The sequence below is a fragment of the Odocoileus virginianus genome, chromosome 20 (assembly GCF_023699985.2).
Source record: "Odocoileus virginianus isolate 20LAN1187 ecotype Illinois chromosome 20, Ovbor_1.2, whole genome shotgun sequence".
Lineage (NCBI taxonomy): Eukaryota > Metazoa > Chordata > Mammalia > Artiodactyla > Cervidae > Odocoileus > Odocoileus virginianus.
The window spans coordinates 38019665-38042598 of NC_069693.1; the positions used below are offsets into that span (position 1 = coordinate 38019665).

At 42.7% G+C, this 22934-nt stretch overlaps 1 protein-coding gene across 2 annotated transcripts in view; it reads right to left on the reverse strand.

Annotated features, from left to right (window-relative positions):
• FTO (FTO alpha-ketoglutarate dependent dioxygenase) overlaps nt 1-22934 on the reverse strand; it is a 417942-nt gene that overhangs the window by 178709 nt on the left and 216299 nt on the right. For both annotated transcript variants that reach the window (XM_020873086.2, XM_070451297.1), the window contains exon 8: nt 8351-8475. In XM_020873086.2, the coding sequence (XP_020728745.2) occupies nt 8351-8475 (125 nt within the window). The remainder of the gene's footprint in view (nt 1-8350; nt 8476-22934) is intronic.

The following is a 22934-nucleotide window of genomic DNA, read 5'->3' on the forward strand; positions in this document are numbered from 1 at the left end:
CATGGGCCTCCCTGGGGGCTCAGGCTGTAAAGAACCTGCCTGCCAACGCAGAAGACACAGGCTTGATCCCTGGGTCTGGAAGATCCCCTGGAGAAGGAAACGGCAACCCACTCCAGTATTTTTGCCTGGGAAATCCCATGGACAGAGGAGCCTGGTGGGCTGCAGTCCATGGGGTTGCAAAGAGTCAGACACGACTTCACGACTGAGCAACATCATCATTACATAGCCCAACCTCAAGGCTGGTGAGTCCACTTTCTGTGACCACGCTAGTACTGAAGACAAATTTGGCCCCAATGCCTCGTTGCCAAGCCTGAGCTCATCACTGTGCTGATACCATCAAAGCCCATCTGGATATCAGCAGGTAACCAGCAAAGATCAGCTGCCCTTTCAAATATGGACTTGAAGCCATACTCAGCCTGTTTTGCCCTCCTGGCCTGAAACCGACCCCTTACTCAGAGAAATGCCCCGGGGAGGCCCTTCCCCTCCCCCCGTGCTTCCTTTCTTCATTCATTCAACTTCACTTTCGGGAAGGACAGGGACTCAGGAACGGCTGGCTCAGGGAGACCATGTCTGTTTGTACTGGTCCCGGCTCAGTTCCATGCTGTTCACTCCTGGGTTCTTCCTCGAGAACCCAAGTCAGTCTGTGCCCAGAGTGCAAGGGTCAGAGGTGTTGGGTTGGGAGTTAAATACCAGAGACTCAGCGCCTATTAGAGATCTCCCCTTATACCCAGTTTCCAGGTTTCCATCCTTGGTAGGATTAGATGACTATAAACTCAAAGCAATAGGCCAATATCTCAAATGCTCATTCCTCCTCAAAATTATGAAGGAGGGACTTCCTTTGTTCCCTCTTTTTAATGCATCTTTCTTTTTAATGCATCTGCTCCATTTCCCACAGCATAGAGCACAATTACCTGTATAGAATAAGCACTCAGAAAATAACTTATAACTGCAAAACTGGACGGGGGCAACCTGTCAGGCTTGAGTAGAATTCGGGCCTGCCAGCAGACAAAAAGAGAGATCAGATGAGAAAACTGTGTGAGCCTGACAACCAAAATTGATCCACACAAAATGTTTTATGTGTCGCATCCATGTCAGAATTCTGAAGCTGATTGGCTTAGGAAAGTAAACGCTGTTCATTACAAGATCTGGGTTATAACAACTCGATTTTGGAGCCTATCCAAAGTGGATCCATCCTGGAGGTAAGTGGTGATGGTTGGGGCTGTGGAAGGTAACAGGATGGTAACGTCTCAATAATAGATGTCTGGGTGTTTTACTTGTCCAGAAAAAGATGGTAACTTGGCAGTTTTTTGAGAAGCCAAAGCCCAATGTGGGAAAGACATGTACACATAGACATCTAGGGGGACTTCCCTGGTGGTCCAGTGGCTAAGACTTCACCTTCCAGTGCAGGGGGTGTGAGTTCGATCCCTGGTATGGGAGCCAAGATTCCACATGCCTCTTGGCCAAAAAACCAGAGCATAATACAGAGCAATACTGTAACAAATTCTATAAAAGCTTTAAAAATGGTGCACATCAAAAAAAAAAAAAAAAGACAACTAGCTCTACAAAGTTACTTTTAACTGGAAAGAAGCAGTTCTAAAAGTTTTTCTAAGAAACTACCATAAACAAAAAAACCATGATTTCAAGGTTCATCCCCATTGTAGCATGTATCAGTTGTTCATTCTTTTTTAATTGCCAAAAAATATTGGCTATAAAAAAGAAAAAAAAAAACGTTTCTCTATACCACTTTAAGGCTCCTTGGACCCAACTGAAATTGTCTGCTAGGGAAGTATAGTAAGCCCTGTTTGAGCCTAGAAGCAGGTGGAGCTTAAGTGAACAGACTTTCCATTGGACTGGGCTACATTCCCATCCAGTATGCAATGCTCAGAGATTCTATAATGAAAGAAATCTAGGAGAATGGTAGAAGCGGAATGTAGGGGAGAATCAGAAAGAAATAAATACACACATGGGCCACATGCAAATAAATAAAGGACTGGGCACACTCATACCAGCTTCGTTTGGAGCTCTATCCATCCTACAAGCCATATACCCTAAACAGGCTCATGACCTCTTTACCACTTAAAGAATAAGTCCTTAAGTCTGTCATGTTTTAAAATCTCCTAATTAAAAAAAAAAGTGGTCTTAAACAAGCACATGAAAAGATACTCAACATCATTAGTCATCAGTGAAATGCAAATCAAAACCACAAGGAGATAACACTAGGATGTCTATAATATAATCCAAAAAAAGGAAAAAAACAAGAGTTGGCAAGATTGTAGAAAAATCGAAACCTTTATGTACTACTGGTGGGAATGTAAAATGGTGGAGCAGTTGAAGAAAAGAGCTTGGCAGTTCCTCAAGAAGTTAAACATGGAGTTGTTATATGACCCACCCACCCCAGGCTTAGGTTTATACTCAGAGGAGCTGAAAACGTGCCACTCAAAAACTTGTACATGAATGTACACAGCAGCACTATTTGTTAGAGCCAAAAAGTTGGAAACAACCCAGATGTCCATCAACCAATGAACAGATCAACACAACATGGTCTATGCATACAGTGCAAGATTTTTTGGCAATAAAAAGGAGCAAAGAACTGATACAATGGGGATGAACCTTGAAATCATTATGCTAAATGAAAGATGTCAAATACAAAAGGTCACATATTGCGTGATTCCATTCGTATGAAATGTTCAGAATCGGCAAATCTATAGAGACAGAAAGTAGATGAGACAGAAAGTGGTTGTCAGGGACTGAAGGGAGAAGGGAAACTTGAGAGTGGTTGTTCACAGTTTCAGGGTTTCATTTGGGGGTAATGGAAATGCTCTGAAATTGAATAATGGTGATGGTTGTACAATCTTGTGTATATTCTTAAAAAAAAAAAAAAGTCACTTAACTGTATATTTTCAAATGATTCATTTTATGTTACATGAATTATATCTCAATTTTAAAAACCCCCGAATGGCCTGGCTTTCATCTTATTTTTTATATTTGCACCTTGCCGAGCAAAAATTTAAAGGAGAATGCTTTAAAGTTAAAAAGCACACTTCATTCTGGAAGTGTACTTCATCTCCCTGAGTTATCCTTCACCCAACCCAATGAGATTTCTGCTCACTGCAAATCCCTGTGGATATACATAGTCAAGTCAAAATCTCAGATGAAAAATATGGTAACTTTGAGTAATGTTTAGTAGATTTTTATTTCTATTTTAAACATAAGCATTGTCTGGGTGTGGCTTGTATGATGCAGGCAACAGTGTTCAATTAAGGAGTTTTCAACAGCATGGCAATGTTAGATTTCAGAGACATCTACAATTAAATACTTTCCAGGGAGGGTTAGCGCAAAGGGCCACTCTTGTGGTCACAACAGCTCTACTACTTTCTTTTGCACTGCTTTCCACAGCCTCTTTCTAGGAATTTGCTCAGTTCTCATCCCCAGATAAGTTGTCTGCTGAGCACACATTAAGAATTTATCTCAAGCACAGCACTTCACACAGTATTTTATATCGAATAGGCATACAAAATACACAAAAATGCTCAGGACTTTCCTGGTGGTCCAGGCATTAAGCATCCACCTTGCAATGCAGGGGATGTGGGTTCGATCCCTGGTGGGGGAATTAAGATCCCACATGCTACAGAGCAACTAAGCCAGCACATCGCCAACTACTGAGCCACACTGCAACAAAGAATCCAGCGTGATGCAAGGAAGATCCCTTGTGTCATAACTATGACCCAAAGCAGCCAAAGAATAAATTTTTAAAATGCATTTTCTAAAATGCTCATTGAATAAAATCACCATCTTTCAGAAAGTAGAAGTGTAGGATGTGCCTCTGAAGAAGAGCACAGAGATTTGCGAACGCCAATGTCGCTGGTCAGAAACCAGGACAATTAGAGCCCAGAGGAAGCTGACAGAGTTTTAGACAGATTGCTTGCTTAGTCGCTCAGTCACGTCTGACTCTGCGACCCTATGGGCTGTAGCCCACCAGGCTCCTCTGTCTGCAAGACTTTTCAGGTAAGCATACTGGAGTGCGTTGCCATTTCCCTCTCCAGGGGATCTTCCCGACCTAAGGATAGAACCTGCATCTCCTGTGTCTCCCACATTGAAGGTGGATTCTTCACCTGCTGAGCCATACAGGAAACCCCTTAGACAGATTACTCTTCTTAATTCACAAGTAAAGGAACATATAGCTTGAGACTGACCCATTGTTGGCTCTAATCAGCATTGTTATGATGTTTCTTTGAAAAAGGGATAAAGAAAGGAATACACATATCTACTCAATTAACACTAGGCACTTTCTTATTTTTACAGGAAAACTGCCAAGTGTAGGAGTAAAACTGTGCAAGAGTCACATGTATATTTAGAATCTAAAAAAAAAAAAAGAATGTACAACGTTCAGTGGCCAGTTGCTGAAATGGATTGCAATTTTTTGGTAAAGCATTCTTGCTAAGCTTGACTTAGTTACGTTCTCTCGACTAAGCATGCAAGCAGGAAAAATAATAATTTGCTTCACATTCTGACATGTTCAAGGCAAAGGAAGCCCATTCCTTTCCTTAAACTGACTACAAATAATTATTCCATAACAAACACGCCCTCAGATTTTTCAGTGATCTAGGCAAGACGTCAGGGATTTGTGTAAAATAAACAAAGGCACTGATTTTTTTTTTTTTCCTTCTTATTTAGAAAAACAATTCGGGCCTGGACTTGGAACTGTACCTTTTCTTTAGGGCACTTTTCAAATGATAATTTCTTCCACTGTCACCATTAAATCTTAATCCATTCCAGCTCCTTGCATGGGTCATTGAGTCTATATGTACTGCTGTTATTTTAAAATGTTTCCCCTTGGTAGGGAAAGAGGGGGAGAAAAGATGTTGAGGACCAGATGGGCCTCTTCACAGTTCATTTATCAAACCGAATACGCTGGGCTCCACCCTCCTCTCACTCACTGCCGCGGTTAAACTTCCATATAATTTGGTAATCGTTTTCATTATCAGAGAGTGACCCCTGAGCAGCCGATCCCGGGACACCCAGCCCTTGCAGCTGCTCTTTTTCTGCCTTTTCCTACAGTAGAGTTTATTAGCTGCACACTGACCTTCGGGATGCAGAGGTCGAGAAGGGGTCAGACCAGAGGGCTTGGCCAGTTCTTTAAAAGCTATAACAAGCTGTCCATCAGGCGGAGTGGACTGTATAAACAAAGCCAAATCTTCAGAAACTCGGTACCACTTCTGTTAACACTTACCCTGCATTCACACGGCTTCTCCCGATGTACTTGGGATCTTTCAACTCCAGGGAAGTGAATAGACAGCCCTAATAAGCCTATTTGGAGAGGGTTGTTTATGGGATTACCGGGCTTGGGGAAGGAAACCCACAGGACTCAGATATGCCTCGAGAATCCCAGGGTCGTGTGACACTGTGACAAACTCAGTTACCCCGAGTCACGCAGAATTGACACTTTCCTCCAAAAGCCAAATTACAGGGAACATATGCTTTCAGTTTAAGAGACTTCAGTGCATCCCAAACAATGGCTCGGCTCCTGGCCCTTGCAGAGACAGACAAATGTTTGAAAACCAAGTTACGAGTTGCACAGAAGACAGCCTCCCTAATACCGTTCACATAAACGAACCTACCAAAGCCTTTATTACAACAAGACTTCCACTAAAGCTAGCACCAGCTGCGGAGTCTCAGTGACCTAAATTTCTCCAAGTCGTACTCTTACTCTTTCTAGTGCATTCTCTAAGGTGCAGTATCAGGTAATTAGAGTCATCTGTATTTAACTTTCGGAGGAAAAAAAAAAATTTCTATTATCTAAATCTCACGGATCCCCTGATAGCTGGTGTGAAAAGTAAAATACTGTAACCCATTGATTGGCCTTTGGCAAGCACTAATTATTATCTGTCAGAGTACATTTTTCCTCGTGTAGTTCCAAGTACACAAGAGGCCCACCTCTGAAACCCAGACCACTCTGGGTTAATGCCAGAGAGGGTGTTTTGTAACTTTCACCACCGCACGCCTGACGGCCACTCCAGGCGATGCCCAGTTCCAGACAGCCAGGGGAAGCTTTGATGAGGAAAAGAAAGGTGGATGGCAACCGTCTGTTTATACAGACCGCATGGACGAGTCTTTTAGGTACATCAATGGGATGGGAAACATCAAATGGGGCTGGTAGAGGGGTGGGGGTCGGGGGTTGGTGGGGGAAGGATTACGGTTATTGAATACTCTGAGGACACTTCTGAGCTCTCAAGACACTGCCCTCTTGAAATTTTCTTTCAGGTGTTTGGTTTTAAGGAGGTCTGCAGAGTGTCAGCGGCTAAGCTCTTTCTTGTCTCCTCCCCTGCCACAAAGGAAACTCGACAAGTTTTGTTTCAGATGCTAGACTACATCAACTTCAGCCCTGGCTCCAACTCCTGATTAAACTGTTAGTAGTTAAGGGCCAGAAATGCAGCAACCAGACTCCTTTTAAAAACAGGCCACTTTTGGCCATGCCGTCTGATGCGTTGGTGTATTAGGAAATTATTGTTAACAAACCGAATGCTTTCAACAGAGGCCGTCCGTTCTTGTTCTCAACATTTCTTCTAGCTGTGCTGTCTGCGGAGGGGTTGCAGGGATGGGAGAGGATTTACAGGGGACTTCTTTCCTTCCTTTTCTTTCCTTCTTTCTCTCTCTCTCCCCTTCCCTCCAGCCCATCCTTCCTTCTATCTTCCGCTGTCTTTCTTTCTTCTTTTAATATATTTTTTTAGATTTTTTTTTTTATGTGGGCCATTTTAAAGTCTTTATTGTATCTGTTACAATATGGCTTCTATTTTATGTTTTGACTTTCTAGCCACGAGGCATGTGGGATCTTAGCCTCCTGACCAGGGGTCGAACCTATATCCCCTGCATTGGAATGAAAAGTCTTAACCACTAGCCTGCCAGGGAAGTTCCTTCCTTTCCTTTTGTATTTAATAAGAATCACCAGGGGAATTCCCTGGCAGTGAAGTGCTTAAGACTCCATGCTTTCACTGCTGAGGGCCCAGGTTTGATCCTGAGTCTGGGAACTAGGATCCCACAACCCTCACAGCACAGCCAAAAAAAAAAAAAAAATCACCAGCAGAAAAGATATAAAAGGTCAAAGAGAGAGAGCAATCTCTTAGATGTACCCTCATGGATATTCTACTATTTAATAAAATATGCATACTTTAGTGAATATACATGTTTAAATTGTAATAGAAAGAAACATTTTAATTAATTATTGAAACATCGACTGAAAATCATTTCATGACTGTAGCTGAGAAACTGTCATTCTCCCCGACCACACTACAAAAAGGGGATAAGGGGAAAATGTGACTGGGAATTTTAAAATGATGGTTTCAACGCAAGTCTAAATTCAGAAACAATACACATATGTGAAAAAGCAGCTTTCTGATACCGAATCATAATGGATAGTTCATACTCTTCACTGTCTCCTTTTTTGGAAAATGCTCATCTTCAGCTTTGCTAAAGCAAATCTATTTTTATGATAATTGTTACTAGTAAAGCCATTAATTATTATAAATTCTGTAGCATGAACTCATTTGGAGAATATTATGGCTATCAATAAATGTTCTTCACTCCCAGGCACACAGAATTTTTAAGCATCGAATAAGACTTGGACGCAGAATCCAGCATAATTTTCCTGACTCCTCTCCTCTTGCTCAGAGACTGATGGTAATTCAACAATACACATTACACGTCTAAAGGATAATTTTAACATTTGAAGGAACTGATTCAAGGCTTCTACCAGCAAAGCATTTTTCAAAGAAAAGCAGGATAACATGGTACTTAGCATGCAAGAATCCATTCTGTAAAAACTGATGACCTATAGACACTTTTTACCAGCCACAGCGGTCTAACCATAGTTAAATCCAAGTGCACAGAAACGAGGCTGAGGCCAAAGTCATTTCTATTTGGTCAGTTCTGAAAACGGGGTTGCTGCATAGACTAAGTGCAAGCAATCTGCCTCCCGCGTGATGTAAGAACACTGTGTGAATTTCCTAGACACCTGCCCCAGCTAAACAGCAGTGTTGACTTTTAGACAGTTAATTAAAAGGGTTCTTCAGCATCAGGTACTTAGATTACGTTATGCTCAAGATGTAAACATTTATGCTAAACGCTACACTCGAGGATAAATCATATATGCATACAGATGACATCATGGATCACTGCAATTAATGCAGGTACCATGGGCAGGAAAGAAAACTTTGGCTGAAAGCATCTGTAACTCGCTTCTTTTTTTTCATAGCCCCTCCACTGAGAGGGATGGGGCCAGCCGTCAGGAAGGGCTTCCCCAAAGAGAGCCCTCATTTTCCAGAGACAACAAATTCCATTTCGTAATAGAACAAACCTGGCATGCCACTCTCTCCTCAGGTTCTGGCGAGTGGTGATCGCAGCGAGGATGGACGTCAACATCTCATTCTTTTGCTCCATGGGGACCCCCTCTCTTCTAACTTCACGAAGCACAGCGCTTGTCTAGAAGAAACGATCCCAAAAAGAGAAAGTGAAAGTGAAAAATTAATCATGAAAAAAAGCCCATAAGCAAATAAGGACAGTAAATCAATGGCTTTTTTATTACAGTTCCCCTGCTAACAAATCAATACAGTAAATGATGGTCAAAAATGGCCAGCATATATTTTGTACTTAATCAATGTACACGGCACATAAGGTAAACTCTAAAGCTCCGTTGCCTTAAGTAACACGTCAAGATGCTGTGCGTTCTCACTCTAATTTTCTCAGTGCACCAATGATTTTTTTTTCCCTGGCAACTGCCGACCACGAGCTACTATTAGAAATTATTTTCACGTACACTTCACTCTGTGTTGTTTGTTGGCCTCTTAAAAAAGAACAGTCTCTGACTTTCCCTCTGTTTCCTGCCACCCAGCTGAGGCTTACTGCACTGCCTTTCTTATTTGAATCATTAATTTCTATTTCCAGCCATGCCAGGAATTTTTTTTTTTTTTTTTTTGGTTCACTCCATTTTCCTTGCTTGCTGCAAATCAAGAGCTTACGAAGAAAGGAACACTAAGAGCACAAGAATCAAAGAAGAGTATATCTCTATGGATATCTTTCCAGGCTTGAAAATCCACTACCTGCTTCAAATAGTAGAGACAGGGATTCGTATGCATGGTAGACACATGATTTGGGGAAGAATCTGCTATTCCATGGTTATGGCTATGGTACTTAAAAAAAAAAAATTTAGGCTCACAGGTTAGTACAAAAACACTAGAAATTCAGATGCTGCTTTTTTAAGTAGTTGAAAAGCAAGCGCATCACACCTGGCTCACTCTAATAACTAACGTTACATCGAAACTCAAATTTGAAATTGTCATTCCAACTTTACAACTCACCTCTGTAGGCTCTTTTTATACATGTTTTATACATGTTTAAGAACATGCAAATGTCTGTGACACTAGAAAAACAATTAAGAAAACAATGGGAAGTATTCTACTGGTACTTGAAATCCGAGTGAACAAATGCCTTTCAAGTTCTAATCACAGAACTTTTCTTCACATGCATTTACCTTCATATATTAACAACTGGAGTAGAAATCTTTAGGATTTATAAATGTTGTTCTTCATAGAAAGGTGGGGGAGGGGCTTCTTTGGAGATGTTATAACCAAAACAATTGCTAAAGGGAATAAAACTGCAACTTTCTCTGTTCTAATCACTTGGTGTGTTCCTTATTTTGGAGTAGGAAATGGCAACCCACTCCAGTACTCTTGCCTGAAAAATCCCATGGACAGAGGAGACTGGCAGGCTACCATCCATGGTATTGCAAAAGAGTCAACCACGACTTAGCGACTAAACAGCAATTCCTTATTTAACTGATGTCCACACCTTCACTGACGTGAAGAGCACACTCAACATCTGATTCTCATGGATCTTGACATACCCCTTCCTCCATCCTCTATAACATTTTACACTGTATGCTTAATATCTTCAAGACAACGGTGAGAAGGGATGTGACAAACACTTGCAGTTTTCATTGCCCTCCATCCACATCCAGCCCCCTTTCCTGTAACAGCACCCAGCTCTCCTCATGGGGGAAGTCTTTTATTGTACGTAATCTTAGCGGGACTGTCAACCACAGTGTTCTGCTCTCCCCCATCAAGGATGTGGGCCAGGCCAACCTAATTCTCTTTTCCAGGACTTTAGACACTTAAGAATGACAAAGAAGGCGGGGGGTTGCAAAATGTAGTAGTAGCAATTTATCTATATTTCCACAGTTCCTACTACCCATGGTCCTCAAAGTATTCCTGGCTTCCTGAAATTTGAGTCCAGATCACTTTCTTTTTTTTCATATACATAATTAAATTTATTTCGTTTTAATTGAAGGATAGTTGCTTTACAATATTTTATTGGTTTCTACCAAATATCAAGAAGAATCAGCCATGGGTATACATAAGTAGCCTCCCCCTTGAACCCCCCTCCCACCTCCCTCCCCATCCCGCCCCCTAAGTCGTTACAGAGCCCCGGCTTGAGTTCCCTGAGTCGTGCAGCGAATTCCCACTGGCCATTTTATATACAGTGGTGTATATGTTTCCATGCTACTCTCTCCATTCATCCCACACTCTGTTCCCTCCCCACCCCGTGTCCATAAGTCTGTTCTCTCAAACTCTAGAGTTTCTTTGGACAACTTCAGCTATCTAACATCCTTTCAATAAAGTCCCACTTTGTTCAAATTCACTGGAATCGGTTTCTGTTGCTTACAATCAAACATCCTAACTGATACAAACAGGTAAGACAGGAGAGACTTCACTGGCCGGTCCAGAGGTGAGGAATGTGCATGTCCAGTGCAGTGGGCATGGGTTCAATCCCTGGTCGGGGAACTAAGATCCTGCATGCTGTGTGGTGCAGCCAGAAAAAATAAATAAAAGTACAGACCTTACAGATCAGACAGGAAACAGTATGTCCACTGGAAAGGATCCACAATAATGTGTCTAGCATTAGTCAGGAAAAGGATCCTCTCTCTGCCTCCTGGACCCAGAATGACAGCTACTCTACTGGGGATATAACCAAATGCACACTTGATGAGCTCCTAGGGCTTCCCTGGGGGCTCAGAAGGTAAAGAATCCGCCCACCATGCGGGAGCCCTGGGTTCGATCCCTGGGTTGGGAAGATCCTCTGGAGGAGGGCATGGCCACCCACTCCAGCACTCTGGCCTGGAGAATCCCCATGGACAGAGGGGCCTGATGGGCTGCAGTCCCTGGGGTCGCAAAGAGCTGGAACGACGGAGCGACCAGGTACACACGAGCTCCTGGGATGACCACACCTGTGGCCCCAGGACCGGGAGGAATGCTGGGTCTCTCTAGGCGACTCTAAAGCATGGCACCCAGGCTCCCAGAGTCGGAAGCAGGGGCTGTGAATTCAAATGCTGACAAGGACCAGAGAGGCGACATGGGGAAGTTCAGCAAGGTACCTGAAGACAGCACATGCTTTGTCTGAAAAGACAGTCGCTACTCGGCCTCAGCCCCAGGCGACTCTGCCATTCAGAATCGCTGCTTCGGTGGAGCCAGATTCATGAATTTTCAAAGTGAACAAGAACTCTGTTCTTTTTCTAATGTGAAAACGCCAAATTTTAAAATGTCAGAAACGAATTTTTTTTTTAGTTTTTACTTTTATACAAATTTGTTTTTAAAATTTTTATTGAAATATACATGACTTACAATGTTGTGTTAGTTTCAGGTGTACGGCAAAGTGAACCAGTTTTATATATATATATATATCTTTTTTTAAACATTCTCTTCTACTATAGGTTATTACAAAGATATTGACTATAGTTCCCAGTGTTATACAATAGGTCCTTGCTGGTTACCTATGTTATATATAGTAGTGTGTAAATTTTAAACCCAAATTCCTCATTTATCCATCCTCATCCCCTTTCTTCTTTGGTAACCATAAGTGCGTTTTCTATGTCTGTGAGTCTGTTTCTATTTCATAAATAAGTTCATTTGTGTCATGTTTTACATTCCACATGTAAGTGATATCCCATGATATTTGCCTTCATCTGACTTACTTCGCTTAGTATGATAATCTCTAGATCCATCCAAGTTGCTGCAAATGGCACCATTTCATTCTTTGGCTGAGTAATATTCCATTGTATATGTATCACATCTTCTTTATCTGTTCATCAGTTGATGGACACTTACGTTGCTTCCAAGTCTTAGGCTATTATAAACAGTGCCTCTATGAACACTGGGGTACATGTATCTTTTTGCATTAAGTTTTTCCCCAGATAGATGCCCAGGAGTGTGACCACAGGATCACATGGTAGCTTTATTCTCCATGGGCTTTCCTGGTGGCTCAGTAGTCAAGAATCTGCCTGCTAGAGCAGGAGGCGGGGGTTTGATCCCTGGGTCAGGGAGATTCCCTGGAGAAGGAAATGGCAACCCACTCCAGTGTTCTTGCCTGGAAAATCCCACCAACAGAGGAGCCTGGCGGGCTACAGTCCATGGGGTCACAAAGAGCCAGATAATGACTGAGCGACTAAACAACATACAGTTCTCTCCAAAGTGGCTGCACCAATTTACACTCCCACCAACAATGCAGGAGGATTCCTTTTTCTCTGCAACCTTTCCAGGATTTATTATTTGTAGACTTTTTGATATTGGCCATTCTGACTGGTATGAGGTAATATTCCATTGTAGTTTTATTTGCATTTAATACAATTTTTAAAGGTTACTTTCCATTTACATTATAAAATATTGGCTATATTCCCTGCATTATACAATACATCCTTGAGCTTATCTTACATCCAGGGGTTTATACCTCCCACCCCCCCCATCCCTATATTGCCCCTCTGTGGCCCCCCAATATTTTTAAATATCATGTGGGCCAAACAAGAAACAATGGCTAAATGGAACTCAGGCAGCTGCCAATTTGTAGCCTATAGTGTACAAAATGTCTTATTTCAGAGAGGTCTTGGCATCAATGGGTACTCTTAACAACAGCATTACACCTTGTCTGTGATACCCCACCTCAAACACTGAAAGTCAGAAGGAACCTCAGGAAGTCATGCAGTTTATCACTACACCTGCTGGTACATATTATTTTACCAAAAAGTGCTTCAAATGGAAAATAAAATACACATCCAGATGGCTCCAAAGACATGATGAAAATAAAATTATTTCTCTAATTGACTTTTTTAAAAAAGTCATTTATCTCTTCTTGGCCCTTCATATTGTTTAAATTTTATCCAGAAGCCCTAGTTTACCACGGATCCTGAAGAGGAAGGATTGAAGAAAGTTGAGTGCGTGAGGGCAGAGGACCATGTCTATTTAGTTATGACTGTATCCCCGCTGCTCCCCTAATGACTTTTAATAAATGCTTGTCAAACTGGTAATAAAAGTAGGAACTGGGAAAACAAGTATTGCAAAAACAAAGAGCAGTGGAAGACTGTCTTCTTTTAAGAAATTACTATTACAGAGTCTGCCTGCAATGTGAGAGACCTGGATTCAAACCCTGGGTCAGGAAGATCTCCTGGAGAAGGGAATGGCAACCCACTCCAGTATTCTTGCCTGGAGGATCCCATGGACAGAGGAGCCTGACAAGCTATATACAGTCCATGGGGTCGCAAGGAGTCAGACACAACTGAGCAACTAACACACACACACACACACACACACACACACACACATAATTATTATTATTACTATTTTATGAGTTGATAAAACTCATAGAAGCTGAGAGACAGTCATGTGCTCCACCAAGGAGCTCTTGTCACTTCACAAAAAGACTCACTTCCTGGTCTATTTAAATAACTAGTTCTCCTAGTCCTGAGTTTCCCAAACTTTAGTCATTCTAGTTCAGTCTCATAATTCTTTGAGGATAATTACTTTACAATACTGTGGTGGTTTCTGCCATACAGCGACATGAATCAGCCTGGGGTGCACATGTGTCCCCGCATCCCAAACCTCCCCCCACCACTTCCCTCCCCACCCCATCCCTCTGAGTTGCCCCAGAGCAACAGGGCACCGGCTTTGAGTGCCTTGCTTCATGCATCGAACTTGCACTGGTCATCTATTTTATACGTAATATGCGTGTTTCAATGCTATTCTCTCATAATTCTTGAATATGGGTATTCCAACAACAGCACTCGGCTTCCCTGGTGGCTCAGATGGTAAAGAATCCGGCTGCAATGTGGGAAACCTGGATTCGAGCCCTGGGTTGGGAAGATACTCTGGAGAAGGGAACGGCTAACCACTCTAGCATTCTGGCCTGGAGAATTCCACGGACAGAGGAGCCTGCTGGGCTACAGTCCATGGGGTCACGAAGAGTCAGACACAACAGCATTGCTCCTTGCCTGTGATACCCCATCTCATCCACTGAAAGTCAGAAGGAACCTCAGAAAGTCATGCAGTTTATGACCATGTCTGCAGGTACATATCATAATAGAATATCCATTATTTGTATATAAAGTATTAATGTCTGTGTTCAGTCACTTCAGCTGTGTCTGACTCTAAAATACAGTATTTCATAAGATTTAGAGTGAAAAGAAGTTCTTTCACAAAAGGAAATCTCAGAGTGTCAAAGGGCATTCTTTTTATAAAAATTGTGATACTTTTATCCTTATAATAGTGTCAGCTCCCCAAGGGTTTCCTTCCCATTTAGGCCACCACAGAGCGCTGAGTAGAGTTCCCTGGGCTGTACAGTGAACTATGTACAATGCGCTATACAGTGGGTTCTCATTAATTATCTATTTTATAGTACTGAGTATTCTGAATATTCATTGGAAGGACTGATGCTGAAGCTGAAGCTCCAAGATTTTGGCCACCTGATGCAAAGAACTGACTCACTGGAAGAGACCCTGATGCTGGGAAAGATTGAGGGCAGGGAGAGAAGGGGATGACAGACGATGAGACAGCTGATGGCATCACCGACTCAACGGACATGTGTTTGAGTAAACTTGGGGAGATGATGAAGGACAGGGAAGTCTGACGTGCTGCGGTCCATGGGGTCATGAAGAGTTGGCCACGACTTAGTGACTGAAGAACAAAAGTGTATATAGGGGCTTCCCAGGTGGCGCTAGTGGTAAAGAAGCTGCCTGCCAATGCAGGAGACATAAGTGGGGTGGGTTTGATCCTTGGGTTGGGAAGACTCCCTGGAGGTGGGCATGGCAACCCGCTCCAGTATATGTCAATCTCAGTCTCCCAGTTCATCCCATCCCCTCTTTCCCCCTTAATATCCATGTAAGAGAGCTGGCTATTCAAATCCCAGCTGTCACTTCCTCGCTATGGCCTTTCCCACAACTGCAGGATGGAGAGCCTCCCAATGAATTCTGGTGAGGCCTAGTTGCCCAGTCTTGTGCCATTATGATTATGAGGGTTTAGTTTCATCTTAAATGCCCTCATCCATCTGTGTTAGGCTCTGCTATTTCAGCAAGAGGATTCCCCAACGTGTCTACAACTTGAGAATTTTCCAAAGGGGAACAGGCGACCACTGAGTGGCCACAGCCATCAGAAGCCTCTCTCAGAAGCCAGGGGCGCCCTCCTTTGCGCATCCCGCACAGGAGAAAAATCCTCATCCTTGGAGGGTGGGTTTTATTTTTAGAATCAGTTTTGATTTCACTGTACGTGACATTATTAGTAGACGCCTCTCTCTCTCTGAGGCCACTACCCAACACGTGCCCTATTCTTAAGGGGGGCTCCTCACTGTGGGACCCCCAACTGTGCTTAGCCCAGGGTTCTGTCTCAGTTCTCCTGTTCTCTCTGTTGCCTGCACTCTCTGTGGGCAACCTTCCCCTCCAGTGGCTTTACAGGTCCCTGCAGACCAACAACTTCACACAGACTTCAACCTACAAGCAGAACTCTCTGCTGAACTCTGGTCCCATAGATCCAAGCACTAGATGGTTCTCCTTCGACATACATCTCCAAATGCCATCTCAGCCCCAGCTCGTCCACTTGTGAACTGCAATTTCTGTTCTCCATCAATCTGCTCCTGCTTCCTTTCAGTTCAGTTCAGTCGCTCAGTCATGTCCAACTCTGCGACCCCATGGACTGCAGCACACCAGGCTTCCCTGTCCATTACCAACTCCTGGAGCTTGCTCAAACTCAGGTCCACCGAGTAAGTGATGCCATCAACCATCGCATCCTCTGTCATCCCCTTCTCCCTTCCCTTCCCTAGAATGACAAATGACACCACTACCAATGCAGTCACCTAAACTAGACATCTAGGAATCACCCTAGTCTCCCCTCTTTCTGTTCTCTGCCCTCCCTACACCTGAACATCAACACCTATCATTCCTCTCTGTTCAACAGGACTCAGACTTACTTCTTCCCCACAGACTTTAGACTTGGTACAGGACATCTCTCATCTGGGCCATGAAATGGTGTCCAAACTAGCATCTCTGGGTCAGTCTCACCCCTTTTATGAATTTACCTCCTACAAGAGGAGTATGCCAGAGTCAAAGGAGATAAGAAACTTCAGCCTCCAAAATTCCACCTAAGCCAGAGCAGCTTACAGGCTTCAGGTTCATACAGACTTCAGTTATTGTATTTGAGAAATACAAAACAATAATTTTTAAAGCCCAGATTCCTTAATCAGAAAAAAAAAAAGAAAAACCCTCTCATTTTTATACAGGCAGTGCTGACATCTCAAATCTTAGCTCCATCTCTCTTCTATTCCACATTAAACTAATTGCCATTCCCTGAAAATACATGACCATTCTAGATTATATATTTACTTGTACCTGGTTATATAACTTACCAGTAACTACTAATTCCTCAAGAAACATCTCAGATGACACCTCCTCTGTGAAGTCCTCCAGGAACCACATCTTTCCACCCAACTAAGCAGAGCGGATCACCCCTTCTTACGGGCCACCCTGGAGCATCTCATAAACCACTTCATATTCCACTGTGATTAACTATGCACTAGAGCTTTCCTCTTCCAGAGTGTGAGCTCTGTGAGAACAGACAGGGTCCATACCCATTTCTTTTCAATCTCCTCTAAGATGCCAAGTTTGGCGCCAGTTGTGAAAGTGGACTCCTGACAGAGGCTTGTGGAACAAATGAAATCAAATGACATGTCTGAGCATGTCTGGTGAAGAAGATGAAGTCTAGTCACAGAGTATTATTCAAGACCAAAAACAATGTGAGAAACAAGCGTTGGTCTGATTCAAACTATTTCTAAAGATAAATCTAAGAAAAAAGTTATAAAGCCTATTTTTAAACAAAAGTATCATGAAAAATGAAGCATTTGCAATCCCCAGGTGACTGCTTAGGGCAACGTTCATTTGGATGGATGTATCTAAAAACAGATAGTTTTACCACGAAGCTATGATAATATCTAATCTATGCATAGCCTCCTGATAAGCCAAAAGAAGAAGTCCTACTTTGTCCATTTCAGTAGAGAAAACTATTTTGAACTCTGGCAACCCACAGCATTCTAATGACCTCCAAGAATTCTGCAGTGTTTTTAGCTTCTCCTGGCTCAAAACTTTATGCATAAAAAAGTAAAAATAAAATAAATAAAATAAATTTTTAAAAAAAGATTAAGTAAAATGTCCAGAACTAGAGAAAGAGAGAGGTTGAGAGAGAAAGAAAGACAGAGAGAGAGAGATTGAGAGTGAGAAAAGAAAAACCAAAACTCTAAAGCTCTAAGAGGACTTAAATTTTAGGCAAAGGTTTCAAATCTTTCTTGGGGAAAAAAAGTCTCCCAATCCTGAATTCATTCAGTTAACCCTGAGCAATTCACCTAACTCTTGCTGGTTATATTTTTACGTTTGTTAACTTTCAATATGTTCTAATTCTAGGGCATCTTTAGGAAAGCACATTATTAACATAACTTGCAATATGCAGAATTTATACCATATAAGGTTTTCAGACAGGAATCATTCTTAGATTTAAAAGGAGAATTACAGTATTTACTCATTTACTAATAATGGAAAGTAAGTCTTTCCTTCTTGTGGTTCCTTTCTGATCTGGAGTAACAGCTTCCAACAGGCCTTCAACTCTAAAACCTAGGCTTAATACATCCTTCTTACAAATCAGAGAACTGTGTCTAAGAAAACGTATGGAAACAGGAGGCATTCAACAAATATGGCTTGTGATCCCTCATCTTATTTCATTAAAAAAAAAAAAATCTACTGTTTTTCCAATTTCAAAAGCCATACAAACGCCAAGATGCCAGAAGTTGCAAACATTTCCCACCTTCTCAGCATCTCTCAACCCTTACTACCACCAAAAAAATCCTACTGTTGTGGTCGGAAAAAATGCCATTCCTAACACTTTTTATATACATAGCTGCCTCATGTTAGGGCTGTAGTTCCCCGCTGCACACACAAATTACAAAGATATGCCCTGACTGATAATGAGGGCTAAAGGTTCAACTTGCGAAGAAACTTGGTTTAAGATGTTATCAGCTGGGAAAGCTATTTCATCACATCAACATTGCCATGGGCTGTCAAAAACCCAACCAGGGCTCCGTTCTTCAAAAGTCCAGGAACACTTTTTTTTTTCTTTCTTTCTCCCCCCTAACCCAGCCTGTTTTTTTTTTTTTTTTTTTTTTTTTAAAGAAGAAGAAGAAAAAAGGCACAGAACCCACAGAGATAGCCTTGGTCCCATCAAAGGGAGGTCGATCTCGGGTCTGCCTTCACTGACTGATTGTCAGTTTCAGATGGCCCTTTTGTGAGGCCCCTGTAGCACGATGCTGAGTGATGCCTCCGCCTTTTCTAAAGTGGACTGGGCACCGCCGAAGATTTCCAGCGTGCTTGGATCCACAGCCCAGCAGAACAAATAAACATTCCCCCTCGGCCTTTCTGCCTACTTTATCTCCCTCTCCGGGAGCAAGAGGTTTTGAGGGTGCTAATGTTTACACAATGTTCAGACTTTCTTCCCCCTGTTTCCTGAATTTGAGAAGACACATCCTGCATGACCTGGGCTAAGAGATAACACCAAGTCACCACTGGGTGCCCCCGTCTACCGGATGACTTAAGGCTGCAGTCTTCTCCGCCCCCCACCTTTTTCCTCCCCCACCCCTCGCAGTCTTACCAAGGAGGGCAGGAGATAAGCTAGGCTGTCCTGAAAGCCAGACGCAAAGGCAGAAGTCTCCAAGAGGCGGCCAACAAAGCGGCCTTTTATTTCCACCTAAAGAGATGCTTGGTTCAGTTCGTCTCAAAGACCTGCTTTAAGGAGAATGAACATCTCAGCAGAGTTTACCAAGTGCATCCTCAAAAAAATGTACCCAGAAGACATATTCTGGAGCTTATCCATTGTGTGCTATTGAGAGGCGGGAGCCTACTGGGAGTAATCAGGAATGTCTGTGAGAAAAGAATTCAGGGCAAACCTTTCTTTGATCCATCTTCTCAACTGTCAAGGGGTCTACGTAACAGCATCTAGAGTTCTTGGCACCATTGCATGAGATTATCCAGCACAAGTACTCTGCCCAACACTTGGCACACACAAAATGCTCAACAGATATTAGAAATTGTCATGACTGATATCAGCAGCGTTCTGTTTAAAAAAAAAAAAAACCAACTGGGGGGAGAAAGATCGAAGAAGATAATGAATACTGATTTTTTTTTTTTAATCCTAAAATACTATAGCCATAAATGGGAATAACTACTTACTTTTTTCCCCAAGGCACTTTCATGGTTACTTCCCACTTTTCCCCTCCGAACAGTACAGAAATCACCATGTTTAATGTGGTTCACTAAAAGCTACAGAGCCAAAGCAGCCTGCCTGGTCCTGGGTCAACTCTCAGGACAAGTCATGTGGGTGACGGCTGGGATGGCCAGGCTGCTGGAGGAAAACGGCAGCCTTGCTCCAGGTGTTAGACCTGGGGTGCCAGGGCGCTGAGCAGAAGCTAAACCTCAGAACCAAGCTGGCAACCATGGTGTTTCAGAGGACGGTGAAAAATGATCCTTGTGATTGTCAAGGAAGGCAAGAAGGAAGGAAGGAAGAAGGGAAGGAGGGAGGAAGTGAGGGGAGAAGGGAGGGAAAGAGGGAGGGAGGGAAAAAAAAGAAAAAAGGAAGGAAAGAAACGCGAAGGGAAAAGGGGGGGGGAAGAAATAAAGAGAGGGGGAAAAGTAAGCAAGAAAGAGGAAGACAGAAAGAAAAGGAATAAAAGGTGAAGAGGGAAAACAGCGTTGTTTATAGAAGCCAGCTGCTGGGGCCGTGGCGCCAGGGACCCCTCATCCTGCTCCCTTACGCCTGAAACCCCACTGCCCCTACTGGCACCAGCACAGCTAAATGTTGACTTCAATGCTTCAGAGAGCACTCGACTGATTTTGTACATGATTAATTGCCGAAGACACGGCTGGCCATATGGAACAGAGAAAGCATCAAGTCATTCATACTTCTGTATGCGATCGCTTGGCCCCTGTTGTTTTAATGTACAGGAAAGAGCGAGTATAGCATAGCCCTGGTGTCTTGCCCCTGACAGCCCATTAAGAAATCTCAAAGCACCTAGTCGAAGTTAGGCTGTTGGCTTTTCAATAGCAGCCTAATAAAACAGAAGCCAAGCTTTCCAACCAGTCTTAAATCTTTCACATACAGTACATTAACTACTGGGGCTAAAACAACGGGCTTCTTATGATAGGAAATGGGATTTGATTTCTAGTCTCTGCATACTTACTGAAAGCCTTTTTTTGACCTTTATGGAGTTTACAAAAATCATTGTTCTTTTCCCTCTGTTTTCCAAAGAGCCTAATAGATTCGTTTGTTTCAGCAGAGTCAACACTTAGTCACTACTTCGTGCAGTCTGTATAATAAAGCTGATTCACGGGGAAGTGAGAGAAACAGCATAATTATTCTTGCCAAGAGAGCCCAGGAATCATTCTAGCTTCTGAAACATTCACCTTCTTTCAAAACAAGAAAGAAAGAAAGGAAGAAAAAACCTATACACTAGGGGGGAAAAGTCTCACACACACACTCTTATTACTCTGACCTCCCTTTCCCATCACTCTGCGAAATGAACCCATTCAATGTGGGAAAGAATATCCATTTATTTTCCAGCTCTTCTCCTGTTGGCCCAGAGTGACACTCCACTCCAGGCCAAAGAGGGCGCCACCTCAGGTGTCGTTCTAGTCCCCAGCTTACAGCCTCTTAGCTTTCTCCATTACTAAAATCTTTGCAGACTGTTACTTTCCATCTAAGGGAACCAGGTATATATTTCTGCAATACTTTCCTTTCAAGGATTTTCAAATGACAGCACTAAAAACTAATAGCATCAGTAGTTTCCTTTGTCAGTTCTGACATGTGTTGGCAGAGATGACTTTGTTGGTGCTTTTCATTAGAAAATATTTATATCACGTTTCATGTCTCAGGACTTGGAGGTGTTGAAATTATCCTCACACCAGAAGACACCATATATGGGAAATTCCACTTGCCGGCCTATTCATTAGTGGGGCTGTAATTGCCTCTACTGCTGAAATGAGCTAACAGCCCACGGAGGGCTCTAAGTCAATGGGAAATTCCGTCTCCCTGCTGCCGCGCCTTCCCTGCAAGATGCTGGTGACTTCCTGGACGAGCAACTCAACTAATGGACAATATCATGACATAAGAGCATCTGAGCAAGGCCACTGGAAGAAAGAAGCAGCAAAAGCCTTAAAAGTGACCCAGTGATGTGACAATGAAGACTCAACAGCACGGTTTCTACAAAGAAAAGAGTGTGGGGACTTCCCTGGTGGTCCAGTGGTTAGGACTCTGTGCTCCCAATGCAGGCAGCCCAGGTTCAGCTGCTGCTCAGGGAACTAGATCCCACAGGCCATGCAGTCAAAATAGGAAAAAAATCCAGAAATAGCCAAAGTAAAAACAGAAAGAAAGAAAGGGGGGAGAAAAAAAAAAAAAAAACCTACCAGATCAATAAAAATAGTAAGAAAAAAGACAAGAGAGTGTTTTCATTGACCATTATCTTACAGTGATTGTTTTATTATAGTATGCTCTATAAGGTGTGAGGATGATGGGATTTCCATCTCATAGATGGGAAAACTGAGACTGGGAAGGTGAAATGCCCAAAGTAAATACACATCAGTGGCAGAAGGGATAGAGTGCTAATTCTTCACATTTCTAGCTGACTGTTTACTGAAATGGAAGTTCTACTAGATAATAAATACATCAAAATACTACATGTAATGCTTTATATTATATACATTTACCTAATAAAGAGAAATACGTCTAAAAGTGCCTTTCTAAAGTCTTATGCAAGGAAACAAACCTACCATAGCTGCAAAATATTCAATAAAGGAAACAGAAAGGTTTGGGGATATCCCTGGTGGTCCAGAGGTTAAGAACTCACTTTGCAATGCAGGGGACATGGGTTCGATCCCTGGTTGGGGAACAAAGATCCCATTTGACTTGGAGCAGCTACTGAGCCCACACACTCTGGAGCCCATGCACCACGACTTAAGAGCCCACACTCTGCAACTGCTGAAGCCATGGGGCCCTGGAGCGCTCTCACTGCAACTACTGACTGGCGTGCCACCATCAGAGAGTCTGTGCTGCAATGAAACATCTCACACGTTGCAACGAAGACCTTGTGCTGCAACTAAGACCCATCGCAGCCAAATAAATATTTTTTAAATGATAAAATAAAAAAGGAATGGGCCTTTCCACTATTTTAAAAGAAAGAAAGAAAACAGAAATGTTTCAATGGCAGCCATGGTGCAGAGCAATACCACCCGGGTCTCGAATTCAGTCTCAACACACACACACACACACACACACACACACACACACACACCTCACGCCATGAATACTGTTAATAGAATGACAGCTGACTTGTCTTCAGTTACTCCAGCAGTGCCTTGCCTTATCTTCATCTTTTCATCAAAATCTATTCACTCCACAAATAAGAGCAAGAACTCTCCCAAGGCCACCGCAACACACACACACATGCCCCCAACCCCCAGCCTCCACTTCTAAGAATCTCGCTGCGCTAATCTGTTTGTTGTCGGAACTGTTAATTGAAGGTGGAGAATGGGTAGCTACACC